Below are 24,442 nucleotides of genomic sequence, written 5' to 3' on the forward strand. Positions count from 1 at the left end.
AACATGGCTTCCCTTAATTTAAAATTCAGAAATAGCTGAAGAAAGAAAAAAAAAATTAGTGACCTCTAGGATGATAACTAGAATCTAATCCTAATCCAACCTTGGATTCAATCTGATTACAGGTACTTGGACTTTTTTTATTGTGCCGATTCTTTTTAGAGCATTTATATATACCTTTAATGTGTAGAGTATCATAGAATATCAATTTTTGAGAGGCATACATGCTAATAAACATTTTAGAGAGGTATAGATGCGGAAAAAAAATAATCTAACATTTATATTTTCACCTTGTATTATTTTTCTTTACCAAAATCTTATAGTTTATCTTAATATTTTTTAACTAAAGAATGTCTTTATTGCGGAAAAACGAGACTGCACTCAGTCGTCAGAAATAAGATGGTGGATTTAAAAATAAAATAAAATAATATGGTGGTCAAGTGGCATTGACATAGGCAAAGCAAATTGGCTTCTATGACATTAAACTAATGGCAGCACACAAATATCAATTAATCAATCAGATTACTTTCTTGCTGTTCTAATCTATATCCCAAGAGTCACCTACAAAGTTCCTAAAATAACAATGTGACGAGATGAATGATGCGAGTTTGGACACTAGAATATAATTTATTAACTTATAGAAAGAATCCTTGCAATGCTTTTGCTTTCCTTGCTCATAATTAAATCATAAATATCACCTTCATCTAGTCGTCTATCACCATTATGATTCACGGGAAGTAGTTTACTAATTCGACATAGCATGATTAGCACTTTTCTTAATGCAAGTAGACTTCTTAGATTGCAACCAAAATTTAAACAACTAATTTTGGGCTTGTTAAAGTATTGACATTGTGATATAAAGTATTGGCATTCTTAAATATATATTAAGAATCGAATAGGATAGCAAAGATGGCTAATTGGATGCTACCTCTCAATAACATCGATTAAAACTTAGGTTTACTAAAGACCCATCATTAATTCATTAACTTTCAGAGATTATAACAAAGCAGTCTGATACAACATTATAAATGAAAAACAAAATATCAGGAACATAAAATAATTAAAAATGAAGCACGACCCATCCAAGGTCTTTCTCATATTCATGTGCGTTACCAAATAACAAAAGTACTACTTTTTCTTTTTATAATCCAATTAGATCAAAAAGAATGATTCGGTTGTACAGCGTAGGACTATGTATACTCTTGTACTCCTCTTCTTTTTATGCTGCCAGAATCTATCCATCAATGAGATTGGAGGGAAGTAGAACAATGTAGAGAAGAGAGCCAAAACTGGACGGTTGAATTTTCCTGGAATCGTGCGGAGATGTTACTGGTAGCTTAATCTTAGATTGTTACCATTATTCTAGGTCTTTCAACCTGCCAATGGCGAGTTTTATCATTTAAACATAAGTTTAATACACAGAAGAAATAAGATCACAGCCCTTGGAACAGGCTCCTTATCAATAATATAATGAAAAAAAGAAAGATATAATACAAGGGCAAATCTTAGGAACCAGAAATTTATTTCGTTTTATGTTTCAATGATTCAGTTTGCGAAGTAAGTAGAACTTTCGCTGATCTCAAATGCGAAGGGTATTCTGATCACTTCAGCCTTGGAGCTAACTATGCTTACATATATAGTAACGTAACGTCAGGAAACTACGATATGTTTCCATTGTTCTCCAGGAAAGAGTTTCCAATCTGCTTGTTGATATCTCAAAGCTGTTGCATGGTAAACTTTGCTGAGAAAGATGATAAATCGTAGATCGATTGCAAGAGATGATCATGATAGCTGTGTTTCTCTCTCTTTGGATTAGATGAGCAAAGAAAGCTGGTGGGCTGGACATCTCCCTACATTCCTGGCCCATGGCGTTCAACTTAACTGGGCCTTTCTTATCTACGTTAATGTCATCATATCTCGCATATCCAGTTATGTTGATATTTGTAACTAATTTGTGATTGGAAGGAAGAAATTAAGCACTAGGTGTGATTATTTTTTATTTACTTATTGTCTTTAAGGGTTTTAAATATGAATGAGATATTTATATGATCATCTCCACACAAAAAAAAAAGAAAAAAAGAAAAAAGGAAAAGATTAAAATTATACTAATTAACACCTTGTGTCAGTGAAAGCCTGAACGGTGCACCGTCCATAGAATAAAGCTTTTCTTGTGCGCTGTCCCACCACAGTCATTAATTTGACGCAATTGACCGTCCCTCTATCTAAGTTTTTATTTTGTTCTTCCCTTTTTAGGAAAGCAGTAAGTCATTGAGGACAGTGTGGTCTATAAATTAAGAGCTAAAATAGGATCATAATTTGTGTTATACAACACTACAATGAAAAATATAATATTAAGTTAACTTGCGACTCCATCGCGATCCGCTAGTTGAAATCACATAGCTGTACAAATATTTGGAAGGCCGGAGAAGGGAGATACTTAGCCGACACTAAAAACATAAATAGAAAATAAATGATCCAGAGGTGCACAATGCAGCAACATGAACTAGATAACTGACGACACGCTAGCCCGAAGTTGCCCTATAGTTAGACAAGCGGGAGCTAGAGATGAGCTCTCCCTGACTTGCACCCAATCCATCAGATCCATTATGACAGGAAAACAAGCCAGGGCAAAGCAGGCAGTTTAGAAAATAAAGAGAGGGAGAAAGAAAGAGGACTGCTATGACAGAGAGGAGAGGTGGATATGAACAGAGGAGAAAGTAGGGCGGACTCGACGGCAGTGAAGTAGTTAAGAAGAAGGATGGTGACAGCAGATGCTACAAGGACCAACGGAGACTGACAATAAGAGAGGAGAGAGCTATAAAACTGAAGAGACAAGTAATTACTTTATACGGCGACGAGAAGAGGACACAACAACAAGAGAAAAAGAAAAACAGATATAAAAATGAAAGAGAAAGAGAATAGATGGCGGCAAAGAGAAAGATAGATTAGGGCAAACTCCTATGGAAGAGAAGAGCCCGCTCTTTTCCCTTCACCTAACCACTTGGCTAGAGAGGAAGGAAGAGGGGGAAGTCGTCGATGATGGAAGGAAGATCCTCAAGACGATGGAAGAATTAAAAAACTTTATATTCTAAACCCTAAATTCTAGGAGAGCTCTAATGTAGCAATGATGAGCTGGAAAAAGGAGTTGACTATTTTCTCTTCAGTTCTTATATTAATCAAAATATTAGTTTCTCTACTCGTCTAAATTAGATAAACCTAACCATATCCCACACTCTCCGTCCTCACGGTTGTACCCACTCAAAGACAAAGAGCAAGAAGCTATGTCTAAGATACTACGTTCTAGTTAACCATCTTCACACACAACCTCCTCCACGACGACGACAAGAGTATATTCTCCCCGTGGGTCCAAGCTCATGATGGTTCTATAAAAACTGCATGAGAGATTTGTACTCTATGGAGCTTAAACACGACACTTGTCTATGGAGGGTAAAGTAAATCAGCAGGTACGCTTCTTTTCTGTATATTGCTATATCGATGTTATTAACCATTTTTAAGAGTAAAATAGTAATATATATATGGTGGTGCGTGCAGTAGAAGTTTGCTCGGGCATGTGGCATTTTATATCTTTTGGTTTAATTTTATTTGGGGCCCATCAAGTGTACTGCTCCTTGCCTTGGGTATGAAGCAACCTATGGATTCACACCCTTCTTCCTCTCTCTCTCTCTCTTCTCGTTCTCATGCCAAAAAGTATCATCATTTCATCACAATCCCAAAGCCCATGTGAGTTCTGATCACTATAATACTACCCTTCCCTTCTTTTAATTTCCTTTTATTTCTTATTGCACCTCCGTTTACAACTTATTTCATGCAAGAAAATATACGAATCATACGTTACTTCATTAGGGTTTTTATCTTATTACCTTGCCCTTTATGTTAAATTCCAAGTACTAAGTTTTAATGCCTTTTGGTTTAATAGTATCGAGTTTGGGTCTTTGGAATGTGCGGTAACAGCTGGTGATGGCCGTTTCCTACCCTTTTGCTTTACCAACTCTTTCTCTCACTCTCTTATCTCCCTCTAACCGCGTAGAGGAAGCTTAAATTAGCATAGGGTTTAAAGGTGTTCTGTGTGTGTGTGTGTGTGTGTGTGTGAGAGAGAGAGAGAGAGAGAGAGAGAGAGAGAGAGAGAGAGAGAGAGGGGGGGGGGGGAGGAGAGAGTTGTTTTAAGAACCTTTTCCTTTTTCTCATGGGCTTCAGTTAAAGTAGTCAGAGTTCTACTAGTGTCTTGTTTTAATTGTTAAAAAGAAGATATAATTATATTTATATATATATATCAATATCGCACTCCGCACTCTCTCTCCTTTTCTTCTCTTTCTTTTTATTCCAGCATCTCTCTCTCCTTATCTCCCCCACCTCCTTCCTCTTCTACCTTCTATTTCCTTCTCTCTGAGTTCCTTATTTTGTCTATCTTCCTGATGAGTTCAGTTCTGGAATCAGGCTAGGAGTATTCATGTGCACTTTGATGTTGGATGGAATCAAGCATAAGAGAGTTTCTTAGGAAGTTTTAAGCCCATGCAAAAGCCATGAATAGGAATCAGATAGGATCAGGAAGTAGCTCGAATCTCATCGACGCAAAGCTCGAAGAACATCGGATGTGCGGATCCAAGCAGTGCCCTAGTTGCGGTATCAAGCTCGATCGTAAGCCGGTACGGAAATTTCTATTAACACGGTGAAACTATTTTTTATCTTACTTCTTTGGAGGTTTCACTGTTCTTTGTGTGTGTGTGTGTGTGTAATTTATAGGACTGGGTTGGACTACCAGCAGGTGTTAAGTTTGATCCAACAGACCAAGAGTTGATAGAGCACTTGGAGGCAAAGGTTAAAGAAGAGGACTCAAAATCCCACCCTTTGATAGATGAGTTCATACCAACTATTGAAGGAGAAGATGGCATATGTTACACTCATCCTGAGAAGCTACCAGGTGAGAGAAACTACACCTAGAAAGTGAGATACTCTTTGTTTCACAAAATTATTCTTGTCACTTTAGTTTTGGATTGTTATTTTGAAAAAAAAAAAAAAACAAGTTGAATAAGGTATAGGATCCATTTCTCTTCCTCCCTCCTGCAGCACTCCACTGTACTCCAATTTTTTAATATAAAAAGTAGTACCTTAAATTTTTTGAATCTCCAAGTCTCTCTCTCTCTACTCTCTTGAAATATGTGCCTCCATCTCTCTCTATCTCATGATGGTAAGATGCTTCTGAAGTTTCCAACTGAGTCTTTCCAAAACCCTCTCGGAGTTTGGTGTTATCTCGCAAGGTTGTTACATCTGACAAGAAAATCTGAGCTTGTGGCCCTATTGGTCACACCTAACCTTGCACAATTCCTTTTTCCGATCCTTCCATATCTTCTATTTGTTTTTTAGGTGTGACAAGGGATGGCCTCAGCAAACACTTCTTCCACAGGCCATCCAAGGCCTACACCACTGGAACAAGAAAGAGGAGAAAGATACAAACTGAATGTGACCTCCAGAGAGGCGAGACCAGGTGGCACAAGACAGGCAAGACAAGGCCAGTTATGGTCAATGGCAAGCAAAAGGGATGCAAGAAGATACTGGTCTTGTACACCAACTTTGGCAAGCATAGGAAGCCTGAAAAAACTAACTGGGTCATGCACCAATACCACCTTGGAGAATTGGAGGAGGAGAAGGAAGGAGAGCTGGTGGTGTCTAAGATATTTTACCAGACACAACCAAGGCAGTGCAATTGGTCAGACAGGTGTCCTACAGTAGCAACAACAACAACACCACCACCATCACTACAAGTAGGTGGGGATGGAATGGAACACAGAAGGGATAGTGGGAGTGGGAGTTGCTCATCTAAAGAGGTTGTGAGTCAAAGGGATGAGCTCTCATCTGGGACTAGGATCTCAGGCTACAGTGCCATTGATATGCAGCAGCACATGAAGCCTGACAACTTCAGTTTTGCTCCATTTAGAGGAACCTTTCCTGAGGTACTTCTATGAACTTATGTTTTGATTGTCAGATTTATCTTTTTTTAATCACTCAGCAAGCAACACATCTGCCGCAGAATTTGTAAGCCTTTCTTTTGTCTTTTTTTTTTTTTGGAAACCAAAGTATTTCTAAAGTTTTATGGGAAAATAAAGGGCTAGTAACGAAGGATAGTGCTTGATATGTTCATGCATGATAATCAAATGAGAAGTGAAAAGAAGGGGCTAACCTAATGCGTGCGTATGAAATACTAATAGTGATGTACTGTTCACACCACTATCTTTCTTCATATGGATGAAGAGAACTTTCTACTAGAAACCAAATATGACACGTCTATTTAAGGAAACATCATAAATGGACCCTCTTAGATAAACTCTCACATCATTTTATTTCAATCACAAGCAAAACCTAGGAATCATGTACACATTGATCATCACAAGAAACACCACCAATATTTGACTTATAAACAATAATTACAGAATCTTCTACATTTGGATCACCTACCCCATCAAACCAAGTTTTAAGAAAAAGACAGATAACAAAGAAAACTGAAAGGGAATGGGGAAAAGAAAAACAAAGAATAGAAAAAAAATTGACTTGCAATTGTTTCATTGTTTTGTAACAGGTTGGCATAGGAGAAGTGCCATCCAAGGGCAGGGAGGACCACGAAGAGCATGAGCACCACCACCATAGGCCGCTGCAGCATCATATGAATCAGGAGCAGCAGCACCGGCATGCGGCTTCGACAGCGGCCTTCCACATCAGCAGGCCGACAAACGCCATCTCCACAATCATTCCTCCGCCGCTCCACCAGACCTCAGTTGTTCTTGATGACCCGTACCATGTGCCGCCGATCCTTCTCCAAACCAATAAGTTTCAGGTATTTATTGGATTATTCTCATCAATAATGCTAGTCTACATCAATCCAAATTAAGTTTGAATTATGGAAAATCTCGATCGACTCAGCCTCAGACCCTGCACAACGTTTGATGATTCATTTTTCTTCTCAAATAAATAAAAGGAGATCATTGCATTACCTTCTCTTAATTATTTTCTTGTGCCATTACTGAATTTATCATCTTTGATGTTTTCTTAATTTTTCTGGGTGCAGCAGCAGCCGCAGCTTGACCGCAGATCTACATCTGGCTTGGAAGAGCTGATTATGGGTTGCACTTCAGCGGGCATAAAAGGAGTAAGTATTGCTATTTTAAGCAGTAATCTTCATACAACAGCATTTCACTACCCTTTTTCCATTTTTGGGTGTTCCTGGTTTGTTACAGTCTACTTACTGCCTATATAAAATAGAGCACCTGCATTCAATTTTGTAAAAGAAAAGAGATGAAAATAAGCAGTAAATATTATCACCGATGTAATTTATTAATTGTCGTTGCTCAAGGGCTACCCGCACCCCACATCCAAATAGATGACTTTCTCATGCAACATATATATATATATATATACTTATCTGCATTTATTTATAAAAGAAGATCTATGTAGTTTTATTACTGGACTTAAGAAGACAAATGTGAACTATACAAAGGAAAGGTTTACAGCGGTCGAACAGCTAGAAGAGAGAGAGAGAGAGAGAGAGAGAGAGAGAGAGAGAGAGAGAGAGAGAGATCACTTGACCAATAAAAGAAAAGATACTGAAACATCCCTTTCCTTCAAAAGACATAGAAGTGAAATATAATAATTAATATATATACAGGACCACTCTTCCTTCACTTTTCAAGATCAAAGAAGAGAAGCGCAGTTACCAATACGAACAATATCATCCTTTCTTTCCTTTTAAGACCATAGAAGTGAAAACACAAGCTTTTTTTTTTCCTTGTAGGCTGTCTTCCTTTCAGACTAGATCCTAAAGGCTATTCTGTTTACTTAATATTTTCTAGAACAATGCATAGGAAAAGAAAAAGGATTCTTTACTTCTTTTACTTTCATGTCTATTGGCATTCCTTTACCATTAAAATATTGTTTATAATAATCATGTTTGATCACTTTTTAATTTTCTCCCCTGTGCATTAGAAGACATAAGTTCCATTCCAATCTTAATTGTAAGCAGTATATATATAAGAAAGTGCCACCTTTTTTCTTACTAATCTTCTGCTTTTAAAGAAAGAGGAAACTGAGATATTTTTCAAGTCTAAGCATATGTATATGCACTCCCTAAGCAGCTTCATTGGTAGCACAGTGAAATAATCCATAATAAATGGAGAACATAGTTTCTTTTTTTCCATTGAAACTTCTATTATCTTCTATGCTACTATTTGTCATTAACTGGTTCATTAAACTGTCGCACTTCAGTAGTTCCTTTTTAACTCTTTGCCTGCTATTGCAGGAAACATCCATTCCACACTCCCAAGAGACAGAATGGCAGTACCCATACTGGCCGCCTGACAACCCAGATCATCATGGCTAATAAGAGGTGGAAACCAAGAAAACTAACACAACAGTACATCATAACTACCTGGACTTGCACCTGGAGTTGTTTTTCCCAAGGAAGAAGCAAGCTAGGGAAGAACGAAAGGTTCCTTCTCTCTTCCTCTTCAGTCAATGGGGTTTTGGGACAAGAAGTTGAAGGAAGCTGAAGATTCTGCAACTAAAAACTAACTATATATTAATGCAAGATAGAAACAACAAGACAAGATAAGATGTTGGTGGAAAGAAAAAGAAAAAAAGGAAATATATTTAAAAAAGAAAGAAGAGAAGGCAAGGAAAAGAAAAAGAAAGGTACTGCTGTTGCTGACATCAGAAAGAAGGGCAAAAATGCTTAGAGATAATCAATCATACGTCAAAATCAACAATGTAATCATTATCAAATCATCTTTTTCATTGATATTATTTATATTATTCTGTAATAATTAGGTGTTTTCTATGTGTTATAAATTTCTTTACTTCTCAGATAGTATTTTTGTTTTATTGTATGCAAGAAAAATGTGAAGAGGAGAAGACAAAACAAGAAGGTTTTGAGTGGTGTTTTGGAAATGATTGGAGGAATGAAAATAATAAATGGTGTTGTTCATTTGCTAGTTAGTTCTTTGTATTCATACATACGTGTGATCTCTGATCTTATGATAACAACTACAGATCTGCCCTTATGTACGCGCTATTAGGAAGTGATACTGGTCTTACTTTGCCATTTTTAGACCTACAGAACTCGGTTTCTTTAAGTCATTAAAATATGTCCGCATCCTATGTTAACCGGAGTAAGAAATTAATCATTCCACTCCTTGTAAAATTCCAAGCAACATATTCTAGAGAATAAATTTCTTTTCATATATATTACTTGCCAAAAGTACATTGCTTTTTCTTCTTCTTCTTCTTTTTTAATTGGAAATGGAAACTTTACTATTTCACAACCAACTCTCTACACACCTTCTGCTCCGTGCCCTAATACCTTTGCATGTGTATATAGCTAACTAAGATTGTTTTAATCAACTCATTTTATGCTCAAAAACAAAATTCCAAACAATGATATCCACTTTGTTAAGTGCTTTATGCTGCATTATTCTATTTGGCTGTGCTCTACTAGATACGAAGTTTCTCAGCACTAATGAATCACCTGGCTTTAGCCATTAATTAGTATCTTTTACTCACTAGAATGAGAGAGAGAGAGAGAGAGAGAGAGAGAGAGAGAGAGAGAGAGGAACGTGCATGCTTTGAAGCATCTTTTGCTCACTTAGCTTTGGACGTGCATGCAGAGAGCCTTGCCGAACCTTCTTTGTAGTTTCACAGCGAAAGGAATAAAGTGCGGTAATGGGAGGATTTGACTGAATTATCCTTCTTCTTCTTTTTCTCTTTTTTTCCTCGAAAGTCGTGTACTACTACTCTGCCACTCCCACACTATCGATTTCGAAATCCCCTCCTTCCTTCCATGTATAACTCCAGATCTTACTCTCCACAATGTTTATTATATATATATATATAATATATTACTTGCAAATGCAAAGACAAGCTGCAGTCCAATTGGTGTAACTTTTCTTTCACTGTATCATTCATGACTCTAGCTTCAAAGATAGCTCGATATCCAGACGATGACTTTTAGCTCAACTAACACAGCGGTTAGATATATGCTGCAGCTAAAAGCAATCGGTGGCATGCTTCCCCTTTTCACTTGGAAAATTTCTAATGCAGTCGAATGACGGTGGAGATGCTGATGGTAATAGTGTTTGCGTTTGGGGTGGATTAAGAGTCGGTAACCGAATCTAAATTTGACAAGAAAACGGAGCAAAGAATGATGTAATCGACTAAAAATTGGACAAAACTTAGTACATATATGGAAAATGTAGAAAGAATTAAAAGCTGGACCCTTTGGCGGTCATGATGTTTCGTGTTATCTTCGAATAAGCGATTTCACTATTTTAAAATATATATATATATATATATATATATATATATATATAACTTATATCTTCCTGTGTGCTTGAGTCCAGCCAAGTTAAGTATCTATAAATCCAAGTATCGAAACTTTCTATTCGTAAAAAGTTTGTCATTTTTATACGATTAAGGTTTTGGATCCTTGTACTAGTCTACAAATACTCCTGTTGGCATTTGGTCGAGTTGCTTCATTTTTATAAGATTGTTTATCTTTCTCAACACTTCTCTGCATAAAAATTAATCCTATAATCTAAATCGAAAATAGGTTTCAGGGGGGCATGATAGCCATTTTAGAAAATGCCATGCGGGCGAATCCTTGTACAAGGACAAGGGATGGCTTTGGTTCTGAAATCCTCATCCAAATAAATAAAGTAAGAACCAACCAACCCTTCCAAGTGGGCGTTGAGTGGAATGGAATGCAACTGTGCATCTATCTGTGTCCCTTTCGACAGGAGATAGAAAGAATGCTGTGTCTTGTTCTCCCTTCCAGAAAGCTTTGATGTTTCATCTCTTTCTCTTTGTGTGGAGATCTTTGATTCTCTTCAAAGGTCTTGGCTTAGCCTTGTTAGGCTCCCATGTGCTGATTCGGTTCCTTAAAGAAGTTGCAAGAGGAATTGTCTAAGTGGGAGAGAGAATAATAGAACATGGCCTTCCTTTTTGGATTCTCACCCAAATGATCTACTTTACTTATCATCTTTAATTCCCAGAGATAGCTCCATTGTTAGTATATCTTATTCTCTTAGGTTAGGCAAATTTAACTTGTAAGATTCGTCTTTGTTAGGTTGCAAATGACAGTGTTGTTTTTATGTAATAGAGATGTATTACATATTATAAAAAGTCCTAGATACCAGAAGTATTAATTTAACCACCTCTTTGATACCTTAACTATATTATTTCGAACTTAGTGCATGATCACTGATTCGATTCACTAAAAGAAGCTAAAGAATGATGGCTTCCTCTCTATAAATACTCTCATTTTATTGTTGCAACTCCGTTAGGCTTATCCAGTTTGTCGATGTCATTAATGAATGTCTCGACTCTTGAGCTCTCATGAGTCATGAGCATCTTTTGGGCTTCTTTTAAGTTTATTGGGACTCCAAAAGGTAAACTAATTAGCTCAGGCAAATAAACAAACAGGAAGAGTGCATGTGGTAAAGTTGGCCCAATAAAGAGTAAAGACCCATATCCATGCCAACCTAAGAGGTTTTTTGTTAAGCCCATTTATATCCCAGTAAAGGAAAAATTATTATGGGCCGGGCTTAAACATCCTTTTCGGTCTTCTATATCCAATTGCAATTATATATATTTTCAACTTTTTTTAATAAAAGTCAATGCAATGCACAATAAAAACTTAATCAACTAAATGTAACATGGATAATTTCACCTGGACTAATTATTTTTTTTAAAACAATTCCTTTCTAAATTTACATTACCTTGGATCCATCATCCATCAGTTAGCCTATGACAACTCTTCAGGTCAGAAAGAGGAACTAACCTTTTTTCTATAACCATTTCGACTCATTGGATTACTAATCACACTTTCAGCATCTTCTTATCCCTGGAGAAGTATATAGTGGAGGTGATCTAATAGTTTTTGGCGTCCTTTCATGTGATACACGTTTCCTTCTTGTTTTCTTTTATTCTTTCAATCCATAGGATTAAGGGGTTAAGATAAAGTGCATGCCACTATATTCGTGACCTGTTTCACGTGAGGCTCTTATATTCGATGCTCATTAGATTTTTATAGATACGTCTATGTTTTATTCGACAAACTATTCAAATCCAATAATTATAATAATCTAAAAGCTGTATAACATATAACGAGAAGTCTTGTTTGACGAAGAAATGAACACTAAGATAAAGGCTATTTAAAGTGTGCTCTCCTACTGCATGCAGTAGTTCAAATAACAGCAATAGTTCTTATTTCGCAATTACAAACTGCTAAGAGACCTTGGCTTCCAATATTACTGATCATGATAGAAGAAAATTGCTAATTGTGCTACACAATTTTGTAGATCGCAGCTAATCATCCTATGTGATGAGAGCCCATTAGAAGCCCACTAGAAGCCCAGCTCTTCGTTGATAGTTCAAAGGGTTATACTCCCGACTAGATACATAATTTTGGTTTTTTTTATATGTACTCTTTTCATATCTCTTATTCATTTATAAACCTCTCAAAGATTAGTAATTATATGTATATCCCTCGAAATACTTGGTATTTGTATAGATATCTCTTAAAAATCTTATGTTTCTTACGTAGAAACTTGAAGGGCAGTATCGTAAAAAAAAAAAAAAAACTTTACGGCAGTATCCATCTTCATATGCAAATTTGATTATCAGATTTGAGTGAAAAATTTACCCAACTTTAGCATAACCACATATTTTGACTAGCTCGGGCATAGTATCAATCATGCTTTATGATTTATGAAGCAACAACGTGCAAATTAACCCACACTTCTCGATCGTTTTGGAATTCAACTAAAAGCCCTGCCTAATCGCATTATTAATCCTCATAAAGGAGCTCCAGAGTGCAACAAAGTTTCAGACTAGAAAACATCTGCTAATATATAAGATGCAAATCTAATGCAAATCATTCCTTGTAGTATATGGGATTAGGGAGTTTAAACGATCTTAGTGCCATCGGATAACCCATCAAGTCACTCCATTGATCCCCTGAGCTTCCTCGAAGGATGTATCCTTCATTCCCAAGTTCTTCTCGCTTCTCTGATTTGAACTGCCTCGCAGTCTTCGCGGTGTCAGCCTCATCCCTATGTCGTGCATCATTCATTAACAAGTCAATAGCAAATACTTTCTCAAAAATCTTTAATGTAGCAGTGAGTACCAACATATATATATATATATATATATATGTATCAAACCTTAGAATAAGCCTTGTCCAAGAGTCGTATCCTGCATTCAGTAGCTGGCTCACAGTCTCGTTCCTTTGATGCTCACTTTCTCCCAGACAAGATGAACAACTTAAAGCCCAGATTCTTGAGCTCATTGTACAGCCATAAACTTGAAGGTATGGCTGATGGTGCATCAGATGATAACTCCTTTGGATCCTTCCATCTAAAATGTTAGAAAGAGAAAGCAGGGGATTAAGTCTGCATATCGCCTTATACCTTTTGTCTTAACAGGGAAACAGGTACTGACCCAAGTTGCCCAATGTTGGAAAGCAGGGTGTCATCAAGGCCAAAGACCCAGCCATTCATCCCAGTTCCTGAATTCGACTCTAATTTGGCGAAATCAAGAGACTGTTTGGAAATAAGATCGAAGTCTGAGTCATATTGGCCTCCTGTTATGTATATAACTTAACTTGGTTGGATTTATATATATAGTTGTGGGCGCCAACTTACATATTGAGGGCAATGCCAATCATATTTCTGTAATTAATAGTCCACAGTTTTGTGCACGTTGACAAAATCCCATGAAATCTAATGTGGTTTGCTATGATTAGGTGATGTAACCAATAATCATAAAAACAATCCATAGGAAAATTAAGTTGACAATAAGTGACATGTTGGAATAAAAGATCAAAACAAACTACTTTGATTTAGCCCAAGAAAACTCTCTCCCTCTCTCTTGTCCCATTTTTTTTTTTCTTTTATGTTTTTCTTCAACTGACTTATGCGTTATTTATTAAACTATCTGTTAGGATAATTACATTTAGGAGTATCATGAACTATCACCTATTTTTATATATACCTCCTCATATACCGCCTCAACTATATATAACTTTATAAATGTTTCTTTCGCCAGCTATTTGTTTAATTTTTTTAGTAATAAAATATCAGGTGACTCTCACATAATTAATTTTAGGCTATTTGAGAATTATATATATATAAAGTTAAAATTTTGGTGTCCTAATTAAATCAATATTACTAGGATTTGAACCTGGAATACAATATAGCATTTTTAACAATCTAAGCATTATGCAATTAGATGAGAATTATTTTACCATTGTTTTAAAAGAAAGAAAAAGAGAAGTTGGAGATAACATGATTATTTGATATTTTTCTTCTATATTTATAAGGAGAAATATATTAAATAGGTGAGGAAATCCAAATGCTACCAAAAAATAAATAATGTGCTATATAATATAATAAGAATAATGTTCGGAGTGTCTCAAAGATGTACAGCAAGATGGAATATCGACTATATTCCATCAAAACTATGGTTATCTCGATCCAGAGTAAGGCTTAGTTATGTCTCTGTATCACATCATTCGAGATGATCATTCGGGATATTTCTACTTTTAGGTACTCGGAGAGTTGCCAGCTGAACGAGAGGAGTGTAATGTGTACAGTATTGGAGTCGTACGTCCTCCTGGAATTGATCACCGGCGTGCCGGCGGTGGAAACAAGAGGAAGAGGTCACATAATCGAGTGGGTGGGCAAGAAGCTGGACAATCGTGAAACTGCAAGCATTGTAGATGCCAAGCTACAAGGAGAGTACGAGCCCAAATCGATGCAGAATGTTGTGAAGCTTGCTATGAAATGCACGATGAGATCGCCAAGGGAGAGGCCGACGATGAGTGAAGTGGTAGTGCAGCTGATGATGAGCTTGGAATTAGAGGTTGCAAGGCAAGAGGAATTGGTAGGAATGTCTCTAATGAAGTATGTGAAACGAGCTAGTGATCAGAGTGGTTCGACTGAAACGATGCAAAAAAAAAAAAAAGTCTTAAGCTTAGGTCTAGGTCTGAAGCTTTTATATATATCTACCATAAAATATCAAAATTGCTTTTGAAAAGTTAAAATTGAATTCAAATAAAATTGTGTTAAAAATTGGCTCAAATTCAGTTTCAACAAATTTTCAGCATGTATCAGTATTTCTGTACTAGTGCGTTCGAACGAGCCCTCGGGGTGTTCGAATGCGGGTTCTAGACAAAGAGCAGTCTTTGATACAGGCGTTCGAACGGCTCAACCACATTCGAACGCGAGCCAATCCGAGAGCAGCCTTTGATGCAGACGTTCGAATGGCCCAGCCGCGTTCGAACGCGAGCCAAATCGAGAGCAACTATTTTTGCAGGCGTTCAAACGGCCCCTCGTATGTTCGAACGCCCCTTTTGGTTCTGTTGTATTGATATTGGGCGCGTTCAAACGCGCCCCCGAGGGCGTTCAAACGTATCGCTAAAAAACCTTAAATCTGAACCTGCCTATAAATACTAAAGTGTGTTTTTAAGGCTTGATAGTTGGAAGAACATTTATGAGGGTTGAACCACCATTGTATTGAGAGTGATTAGAGTTCATAAACTCTTTGTAAATAAGGGATTTGCATAGTAAAGAAGATTGTTCCGCCCGTGGACGTAGGGCGTAAGGCGTAGGCACATCACTGAATCACGTAAATCTGGTCTCTCTATTATCTCCATTATTGGTGATTGCGGTGCACTCTAACGCATCGGGCTCCATATATATTAAAATAATAATATAATATATATTATTTTATTAGTTATTTTAAATTACTTAATAGATCATCTTAGCGTTATTATTTTTTAATAAAAAATATATGATTAGAAAACTCTCATCGAGATCTTTAAAATAAGACTAATATTCAATAATTTAGAAGTAATTTTAAATTACTAATTTTTTAATTAAATGCATCGAAATTACATACTCGACATAGGAAGATCTAAGATAAAGAGACTCATTTTGAGTTTCGAAATGCACTAATTGAATACTTATGGCAGAGGCACGGGAATGAAGGAATATAAATTTTAATGTAATTTTTATTTGATGTATTTTATTTTTAATGTATTTCATGTTTGATGTATTTCATGTTTGATGTATTTCATATCTAATGTATTTTAATTTTTAATATTTACATTGGGGATAATTTTGAGTAATTATATTTTAGGATACATAATTTATTAGACTCATTTTTATAGATAATAAAAAAAATTAAATTTAAATTAACTCAAAAATAATTTAATATTATACTCATTTTTATAAATAATAAAAAATTTAAAATTTAAATTAACTTAAAAATAATTTAATATTAGACTCATTTTAAAGGTCTCGATGAGACCTTTCCAATGGTATTATTTTTGTTAAAAATATATTAGTAAAACTAATTATATACTCAGTTTAACTAACTAAATTATTTAATAAAGGATACCAATAAAATTAAAATGATTGAATATAACAATTATTGGGCAATTTTGACATTTTCAAAAAGCTGATATGACAAATGAAGCCCGGCTCCATTTTCATGGTGGGGCTCCAAATTTGAAGCCCCACTATTCCTAGCTCCAAATTTGGAGCTAGGTTTAGAGCCCCATTAGAGCTCAACCGGGCTCTAAATTTGGAATTTGGAACTCGGTTGGAGTTGCTCTTAGGGTGTTTAATCTGTGATTAGAACTTTGTTAGTACTATTCTATCACCATTAACACTTCTTTGGAGTTTTCCTAAACATTGTATTGGTTTTCCTTCTCTATTCCCATTTGTGGTATTTGGGAGTGAAAGTCTTGCTTTCGCTTCCTTCGCCCATTTGGATAATTAGCACAACAAATTGATTCGATGAGTTCGAAATTGGTATGAACTACTTTCTAACACTATCCGTTCTGGAGAAATCAATTGAAATTGGTTCTAACCACTTCCTAACATCAGTCACGCTGGAAAATATCAATTGATATTAGTTGTAACTACTTTCTAACATTAGCACAAAAATTCATGTGTAATTTTTCTTTGCAAAGCATTGCCGCAGAAATAAATTATTGACTTTAAATTCATTCTTTCACATGAAGATTATTTATTAAACATCTTATAACTTGTGTTATAGCTCATACATAGTTACTAGACATGTTACATAAATAAAATTATGTTCGAAACACAATTTACCTTACATGATGAAAATAAAACCTATGGCGGTCGTTTACAAATAATAAAAACTTAGCAAGATGTCTCAAGGTACTGCAGTGTCATTGTTGTCATGTATTATTAAATTTGCAATATTTAGAATTATTTCTTAAAATATTAAGAAAGAAATATTCAGCATCCTATTTTGTGCCGTATGTTTGTATTCATTGTTTCATTGACTAACAAAAAGTAAACATTATGAGAAGCAAACGGTGGAATTAAAAATTTAATGATATGACACGTTTAATAAGTCAATTAAGCATATAGAAATTAATAAAAGTTGTTCAGCAAGTGTTAGAGATCAATCTATTTGCTGGTCACTTCATCTTTCTGTGATAGGCCAACGATTTGTTTTTCCGTAATAGCCCAACGATTTTAGCTAGCTGCATCAAATCCATAGAAACTGACGTAAATTCTTGAACATAGATAGATAGATATGCCTTTAACGCTGACAAAATTAATTAGATACTAGTATCTTTACTTGTGCACCGCAAAATACAGGGGTATAAGTGTATAAATTAACATGCTAGTAACGCCCCCTATCAATTATTATTCACGGGTCAACGAGTCTGGCTGTACTATATATATCATGACTTATCAACAGGCCAGACAATATAAACAGGTACTTCAAGATTAGGGTGTGCATATTCCTACATAGATACATACATACTTATCTGTGCCCTTATCCACCAACAAAAATGATGGCGTTGTTCCTCGTGCTTCTCTTCTTGGCGTCCACACTAATTCCCCTTCATGGTCAGCAAGGTAACTAAATCTTTTAATGTCTTGTTTTAATGAAGAGAATAAGAGGAAGAGGAGAAAATAAATTTCTCTTATTTAGATAAAAATTTTAGGAGATAATAATAAAAAAGGAGAGATTGAAAAAAAAAGTCTATTGCGATTACTTTTTTCTTCTCTCCACAAGTGATCAAAGGAAAGGAAAGATAGAGAAAAACTAAAATTTCTCTCCCTCTTTTATATCCATACTAGAGAAGAGAACAATATTAATTCCTTTCCTCTTCTATCCTTCTCTCTCTTTCTCTTGTTTTCCCTTATATGAAGCTTTACGTAGTATGGTCATCAACTTGAAGCCACGATGTATAACGACGGAGTGGTAAAAAAAATTAGGAAAGTTTTCATTTGACACCCTATAATATATTTTTCAACTTGAAGCCACTATTTTTAACAAAATATTAGAAAACAGCCTTAGTTACTAATGATATTTTGCCTGCAACAGGCTTCGTGAGCATTGATTGCGGATATGATGGAGATAGTTATCCTGACGACACCACTGGGTTAACCTATGTTTCTGATGCCAAATACATAGACACAGGAAAAACCTACAGTGTTCCAAGGAAGAATACCCATGGCCAACCTATGCAGACGTGGTATGTAAGAAGTTTTTCAGATGGAGATCGCAATTGTTACACCTTGGATAAGATGAATCAAGGAGCCAAGTATCTTATTAGAGCCTCCTTTTTATATGGGGACTATGATGGCCTAGATACCACTGGTGATCGGCCTATTATATTTGATCTCTATCTAGGGGTCAATATTTGGCGAACTATTAATGTCTCTTACATCGAGACACTCTATGTGGCTGAGATTGTCACAATTGCTTTAACTAATTATTTCTCGGTTTGTCTAGTAAATACGAACTCAGGAGTTCCATTTATCTCTGCACTTGAATTGAGGCCTATTGATAATAATAAAGTGTTCAAGGATGTCAATCAATCCGTGTCTCTGGTTCTCTCCGAACGTTACAACTTGCATCCTTTTACCTCTGATGTACTCAGGTAACCCGAGATGCTTAATCACGAAATGCCAGTTTTGTCTGTTTCTTTATGCTTTTTTTACGTTAATATCTTCTTCATTATTAGGGATGGCTGTGTTTTGTTATATTTTGAAGTACTTTACAACGCAAATACTTTAATGGTCAATATCTACCTCGTGACGATGAGATTTGCTACTTATATATATATATATCTAAGATACCATGAGTCATATAATATTGCAGGTATCCCGACGATAAGTATGACCGGACTTGGAAGCCCTGCGTGAATGACTTATTATGTGGTGGGCTGCATATGAACACCACTTCCCTTGTCCAGCAAAGTAATGCAGACCCCTATGACGTGCCCTTGAAAGCAATGCAAACTGCTGGTGCCTCAATCGGTGGCACATTCTCGTATTACTTGGACGCTTATAATAATGGGATTATTCGTCCCACCTACTACATTTATCTGCACTTTGCCGAGTTATACTACCTTAATGGCAATGGGAGTAGGTCATTCCAGGTCAGATTGGTGGGACAATCCAATGTCTACAGTTGCAGTCCTACCTACCTTTTGGCCACTCACATATCCTTCAACTACGTGATCAGCACGGCAGACGAATTCATTTACTTTAACTTGACTAGTTTAAATGGCTCCACCCTTCCTCCCATGTTGAATGCTGCAGAGGTTTATACTGCCATTAATCTCCCCGATTTAGCTACTGATCAAGGAGATGGTATGTCATTTGTTGCTAACAACCGGGAACTAAAACTAGCTGAGTCGGATTAATTGATTTGTTGATTCCCTTTTTCACCTCTTAATATACGGAGAGGAAAGGTAATTGAGGTTATCCTGAATATGCTAACAAATACTCTTCTGAAATAATCAGTTGTTGCTATGATGGATATCAAGAAGTTATATCAGATAACACAATGGCAAGGAGATCCATGCGGTCCTGCAAGCGTTTCATGGAGTGGAGTACATTGTATATCCATCACCTCTAATCCTCCAAGAGTCACCTCTGTGTAAGTTCCCCAACCTAGCTAGCTAGCTCATATATTTTATTGTGGTGATCGATATTTGAGATATATATATATGTATTTATATAATTTATATGTTACCGTTCAGAAACCTAACTTCACATGGATTGACCGGTGAAATACCCGTTGCTTTCACGAGACTCAATGCCATCCAAGAATTGTAAGTTCTCAAACCTCCCAATAAGTTGATGACAAGCTTTTTGACACACACTAAAATGCTGAAACTAGTATACCAAATTTACTTTTCTTTTATTTGGAGTGGTTCTTTGGTTATTAAAGGTCAATTAAGCAACAGTGATGGATTTAATGATTCCTCTGTTTCAGGGACTTGTCTAACAACAGTTTAACTGGCAATATACCAGAATTTCTAGCAGGAATGACATCCCTTCGATTGCTGTAAGCATTTGGATCAGCTTCCTTTTTATTTATGCGCATATATACGCATAGTGTACGTCGATAGACTTTCCAAGTCATGTATATTATGAAACCGGTACAAATCTAAGCTCGTGTTATATCTATGAGGTACATATATCTAGAAATAATAAATAAGGTGGTAGTAAGATATAACCACTGTAATACTGATAGTCCTCCTATATTATGTACATCTCGCAGAAATTTGTCATGCAACCAACTCAGTGGACCAATCCCAGCTGCTCTTCTTGAAAGACAAAAATCTGGGTCACTTGCTCTGGGGTTGTTTCTTTCAACCGACATCCATTAATGATTCCTTTTTCTTCTTTCAATTCTAATGCACCGAGTCTTGGATTATGTAAATTCTATTAGGTTGGAGCACAACGATCATCTCTGCCACCCTGGTGATCCATGTGCACATAATTACAAGACGAAGAAGTTGTGGATTATTTTGGTTGCTTCAATAGTTCCCACTGTGTTTATATTGGTGGCCATTGTATTAGTAATCATTTGGTTAAGAAGAAGATCTAGAAGACAGCAACGTAAATTTCTTTATTCTTCTTCTCCCCTTTGTTCTAATAGCTTAACTATGGATTTTATCCTTTATATTCTAACAATGATGTGTGTATTACAGCATCACCTTCTTCTGATCTCCCAGTACGACCGACACATGGAGTGACGCCTAGAAGAGACAAGTTGAACCCACCGAAAATCCGTAGATTCTCGTACTTGGAGGTGAAAGCCATCACAAACAATTTCGAGAGGGTCATCGGGAAAGGTGGATTTGGGATAGTTTACCACGGTGTCTTGGAAGACAACACCACAGAGGTAGCAGTTAAGCTTCGCTCTGACGCTTCTGCGCAAGGGACCAAGGAGTTCAACGCTGAGGCCCATCTCTTGTCTACGGCTCAGCATGAGAACCTCGTTTCAATGGTTGGGTAATGTGAGGAGGGCACCCACCTGGCCTTGATCTACCCTTACATGGCCAATGGAAATCTCAAGGAACATCTCTTTGGTAACAGCAACCTCTTGCCTTTCCACGTACTACTTACTGTTTAATGGATAACTGAGAGTTATTCCAGTAGATATCCGAAATCTGATGTCATTAATACTGATACAGATGGCCATGAGAAGGTGTTAACTTGGGCTCAGCGGATCCAAATTGCAGCTGACGCAGCGCAAGGTTATGAGTGAATTTGTTTGTTTACTTTGCTATTGGTTTAATTTGGAGTAGTAACAAATCCCTCTTGTTTAACTAACAGGGCTAGAATTTTTGCACACGGGATGCGGAACACCGATAATTCATAGAGATGTGAAGCCCAACAATATCCTCTTAAACGAAAAATTCGAAGCTAAGATTGCGGACTTTGGGATGTCCAAGTCTTTCCCAGAGGATGCCCATAGCTTTATCGATGCGTCAAGAGTTGTTGGGACCTTTGGCTATCTCGATCCAGAGTAAGGCTTAATTATGTCTCTGTATCATAATATTAGGGATGATCATATAATTTACGCGTGTTTCTAATTTTCAGGTACTCGGAGAGTTGCCAGCTGAATGAGAAGAGTGATGTGTACAGCTTTGGAGTCGTCCTCCTGGAATTGATCACCGGCGTGCCGGCGGTGGAAACAAGAGGAAGAGGTCACATAGTCGGGTGGGTGGGCAAGAAGCTGGACAATCGTGAAACTGCAAGCATTGCAGATGCCAAGCTACAAGGAGAGTATGAGCCCAAATTGATGCAGAATGTTTTGAAGCTCGCGATGAAATGCACGATGAGATCGCCAAGGGAGAGGCCGACGATGAGTGAAGTGGTAGTTCAGCTGATGATGAGCTTGGAACAAGAGGTTGCAAGGGGAATTGGTAGGAATGTCTCAGAGGAAGTATGTGAAACGAGTCAGAGTGATTCGATTGAAATGATGCATGTTCAAATGGGCGGCATGAGTTCCCTAACTACAAGGTAGTGATGTTATTCCACGAGCATTGCGAGGGATTTTTATGCTCTGATACGCATGGTGTGCTACTTCAAGATGTATTGGTGTACGTTTCTCTATGAGTTAATTTATGTACGTTTGCCATCCCAAAGTTTGAAAGTTTTGAAATTCTTTCACATTTTTTGCCCTTAATAAAAATTGGGTTGGAGACTTTGGAGACGATGATTATTTTTTCACATTTTTGAAGATCCTTAAATATGAGATTATATTATATTAGTGTTGACATGCTCATGATGTCATTACACCCCATAGTTTACTTCTTTTTAAGGGACAAATCCGTATACAGGTATACATAATAAATGTTTATTGCTCTGCAAATATCATACCTTAAAAAAAGTCAATTATGCAAATCATGCCGAACTCTTGCAATCACTTTGGATTTATATTTCTATAAATGATGATTGAAAAAAAAAAACTAATTCAAAATGAATTCATTTTATATAAGTTTGGGAACGCAATGTTGTGGGTAAGGATGTAAACTAGTCATATTTCTTGGTTTAAACTAGACTCAGGTCAAACCGAGCGGAGCTCGAGCCTAGCTGCACTAAGCTTGAGTTGAGCTAAGTCTTAATCTTGTCCAATTTTAAAATGAGCCCAACTCTTAAACTAGTCCAAACTTTTAAAAGAGTCCAAAAATTTTAAATGAGTCATCATATTAAAAATTAAATAGTTACAAATATATATATATATATATATATAAAATATTTTTTGAGCTTATTGAGTTGAGCTTGAGTTAGCTAGCTTCGACTACGCTCAACTAGTTTAATAAACGAGCCAAGCCGCTTTTTTTTTGTGACAGCAATGCGCCAACTTACATATCGAGGGCAATGCCAATTCATATTTCTGTAATTAATAGCCCTTATTTTTGTGTATTTTGACAAATCCACGAAGTCTAAAGTCATTTGCTCTCCCCCCCGGTCCATTTTTTTTCCTTTTATGTTTTCTTTAACTGACTTATATGTTACTTTATCTCAAAAGTCTTATGTGTTTACTTTTTAAATTATCTTTTCACATAGACTACTTCAACTATATAAAATATCACATAATTTTCACATAATTAATTTTATACTATTTAAAAATTATTTTAAGAAAAATAAAAAATGTAATGTTGTCCTAATTAAATCAATACTAGTAGGACTCGAATCCGAGAACAATTATACAACATAGCATTTTTAATCATCTAAGTACAAGTACTATCTCAATGGCTCAGAATTATTTTATCGTTATTTAGAAAAAGAAGAAGAGAAATTAAGGGCAAGATTATTATTTAATATTTTTCATCTATATTTTTAAGAATGAAAAATATTAAATAGTTAAAAAGTCTAAATATCATAATAAATAAATAATGTGCTATATATGAAAAGGGTAATATTGTAGAGAGTGTGGGGGCATAATTAAGCCTTTGTCTTATGCTTTATATAAATTTCTCTTTTCTCCACCGTTGCTAAGTTCTTATACAATATAATAAGAATAATGTCTGGAGTGTCTCAAGATGTACAACAAGACGAATATCGGATATTTTCTATTGTATTAGAATAGTAAGACGTGACTCCCCTGTAAGAAATAATAGTTATGATTCTTGCGGTACTCCTAGTATTACTAAGGCAACAAAAAAAAAGTCATTCAATCAGAAGTGGTGTTTCTATTTCGACGATGTAGGCCTGTCACCAAAAAAACAAAGAAATTTTTTTACCCCAGAATGATTTATTGGACTAGTATCAGCCAGTATATTAGATTATTAGTCTGGTAGGTAAAAAAAATTCTTCGTAACTAACTATTTCATCGACCTGAAATCAAATAAAGAAGATATCCAACACGTTTTAACTAGTGCACCATCAATTAAGATAAGAATAATATATTCTGGGTGAAGTTCCCTTCCCTTTTAGGCTTTCATTATTCTCAGGTCAACTCGCCTAGCTGTTCTATATATATATATATATATATATATATGTATGTATGTATGTATGTGTATATTATATAAGATCAACAAGGCCTATATAAACAGCTGCTTGGAAACAAGGCAGAAACGAAC

At 36.1% G+C, this 24,442-nt stretch overlaps 1 protein-coding gene and 2 pseudogenes across 5 annotated transcripts; 2 read left to right on the top strand and 1 right to left on the bottom strand.

Moving 5' to 3' along the window:
* The first annotated feature begins 3,411 nt into the window (after nucleotides 1–3,411).
* On the top strand, nucleotides 3,412–8,732 carry LOC140792902 (NAC domain-containing protein 75-like). Of its 5 annotated transcripts, none has more exons than XM_073144130.1 (7): nucleotides 3,412–3,461; nucleotides 4,453–4,661; nucleotides 4,759–4,936; nucleotides 5,380–5,966; nucleotides 6,590–6,844; nucleotides 7,076–7,156; nucleotides 8,303–8,732. In XM_073144130.1, exons 2-7 carry the CDS (start codon nucleotides 4,539–4,541, stop codon nucleotides 8,381–8,383), a joined length of 1,305 nt encoding a protein of 434 aa, XP_073000231.1. In that variant the 5' UTR covers nucleotides 3,412–3,461; nucleotides 4,453–4,538; the 3' UTR covers nucleotides 8,384–8,732. The 5 variants fall into 5 exon arrangements, with proteins under 5 accessions (XP_073000231.1, XP_073000233.1, XP_073000230.1 ...); XM_073144132.1 differs by having other exon boundaries at nucleotides 3,414–3,461; nucleotides 7,079–7,156; XM_073144129.1 differs by lacking the exon at nucleotides 3,412–3,461 and adding an exon at nucleotides 3,629–3,738.
* Nucleotides 8,733–12,931: 4,199 nt separating this feature from the next.
* On the bottom strand, nucleotides 12,932–13,556 carry LOC140792112 (acid phosphatase 1 pseudogene; annotated as a pseudogene).
* Nucleotides 13,557–14,574: 1,018 nt separating this feature from the next.
* Nucleotides 14,575–22,528, top strand: LOC140792113 (probable LRR receptor-like serine/threonine-protein kinase At1g51880; annotated as a pseudogene).
* Nucleotides 22,529–24,442: the final 1,914 nt, after the last annotated feature.

Source organism: Typha latifolia, chromosome 7 (genome assembly GCF_019914945.1).
Source record: "Typha latifolia isolate L0001 chromosome 7, TyphaL0001v2, whole genome shotgun sequence".
Taxonomy (NCBI): Eukaryota; Viridiplantae; Streptophyta; class Magnoliopsida; order Poales; family Typhaceae; genus Typha; species Typha latifolia.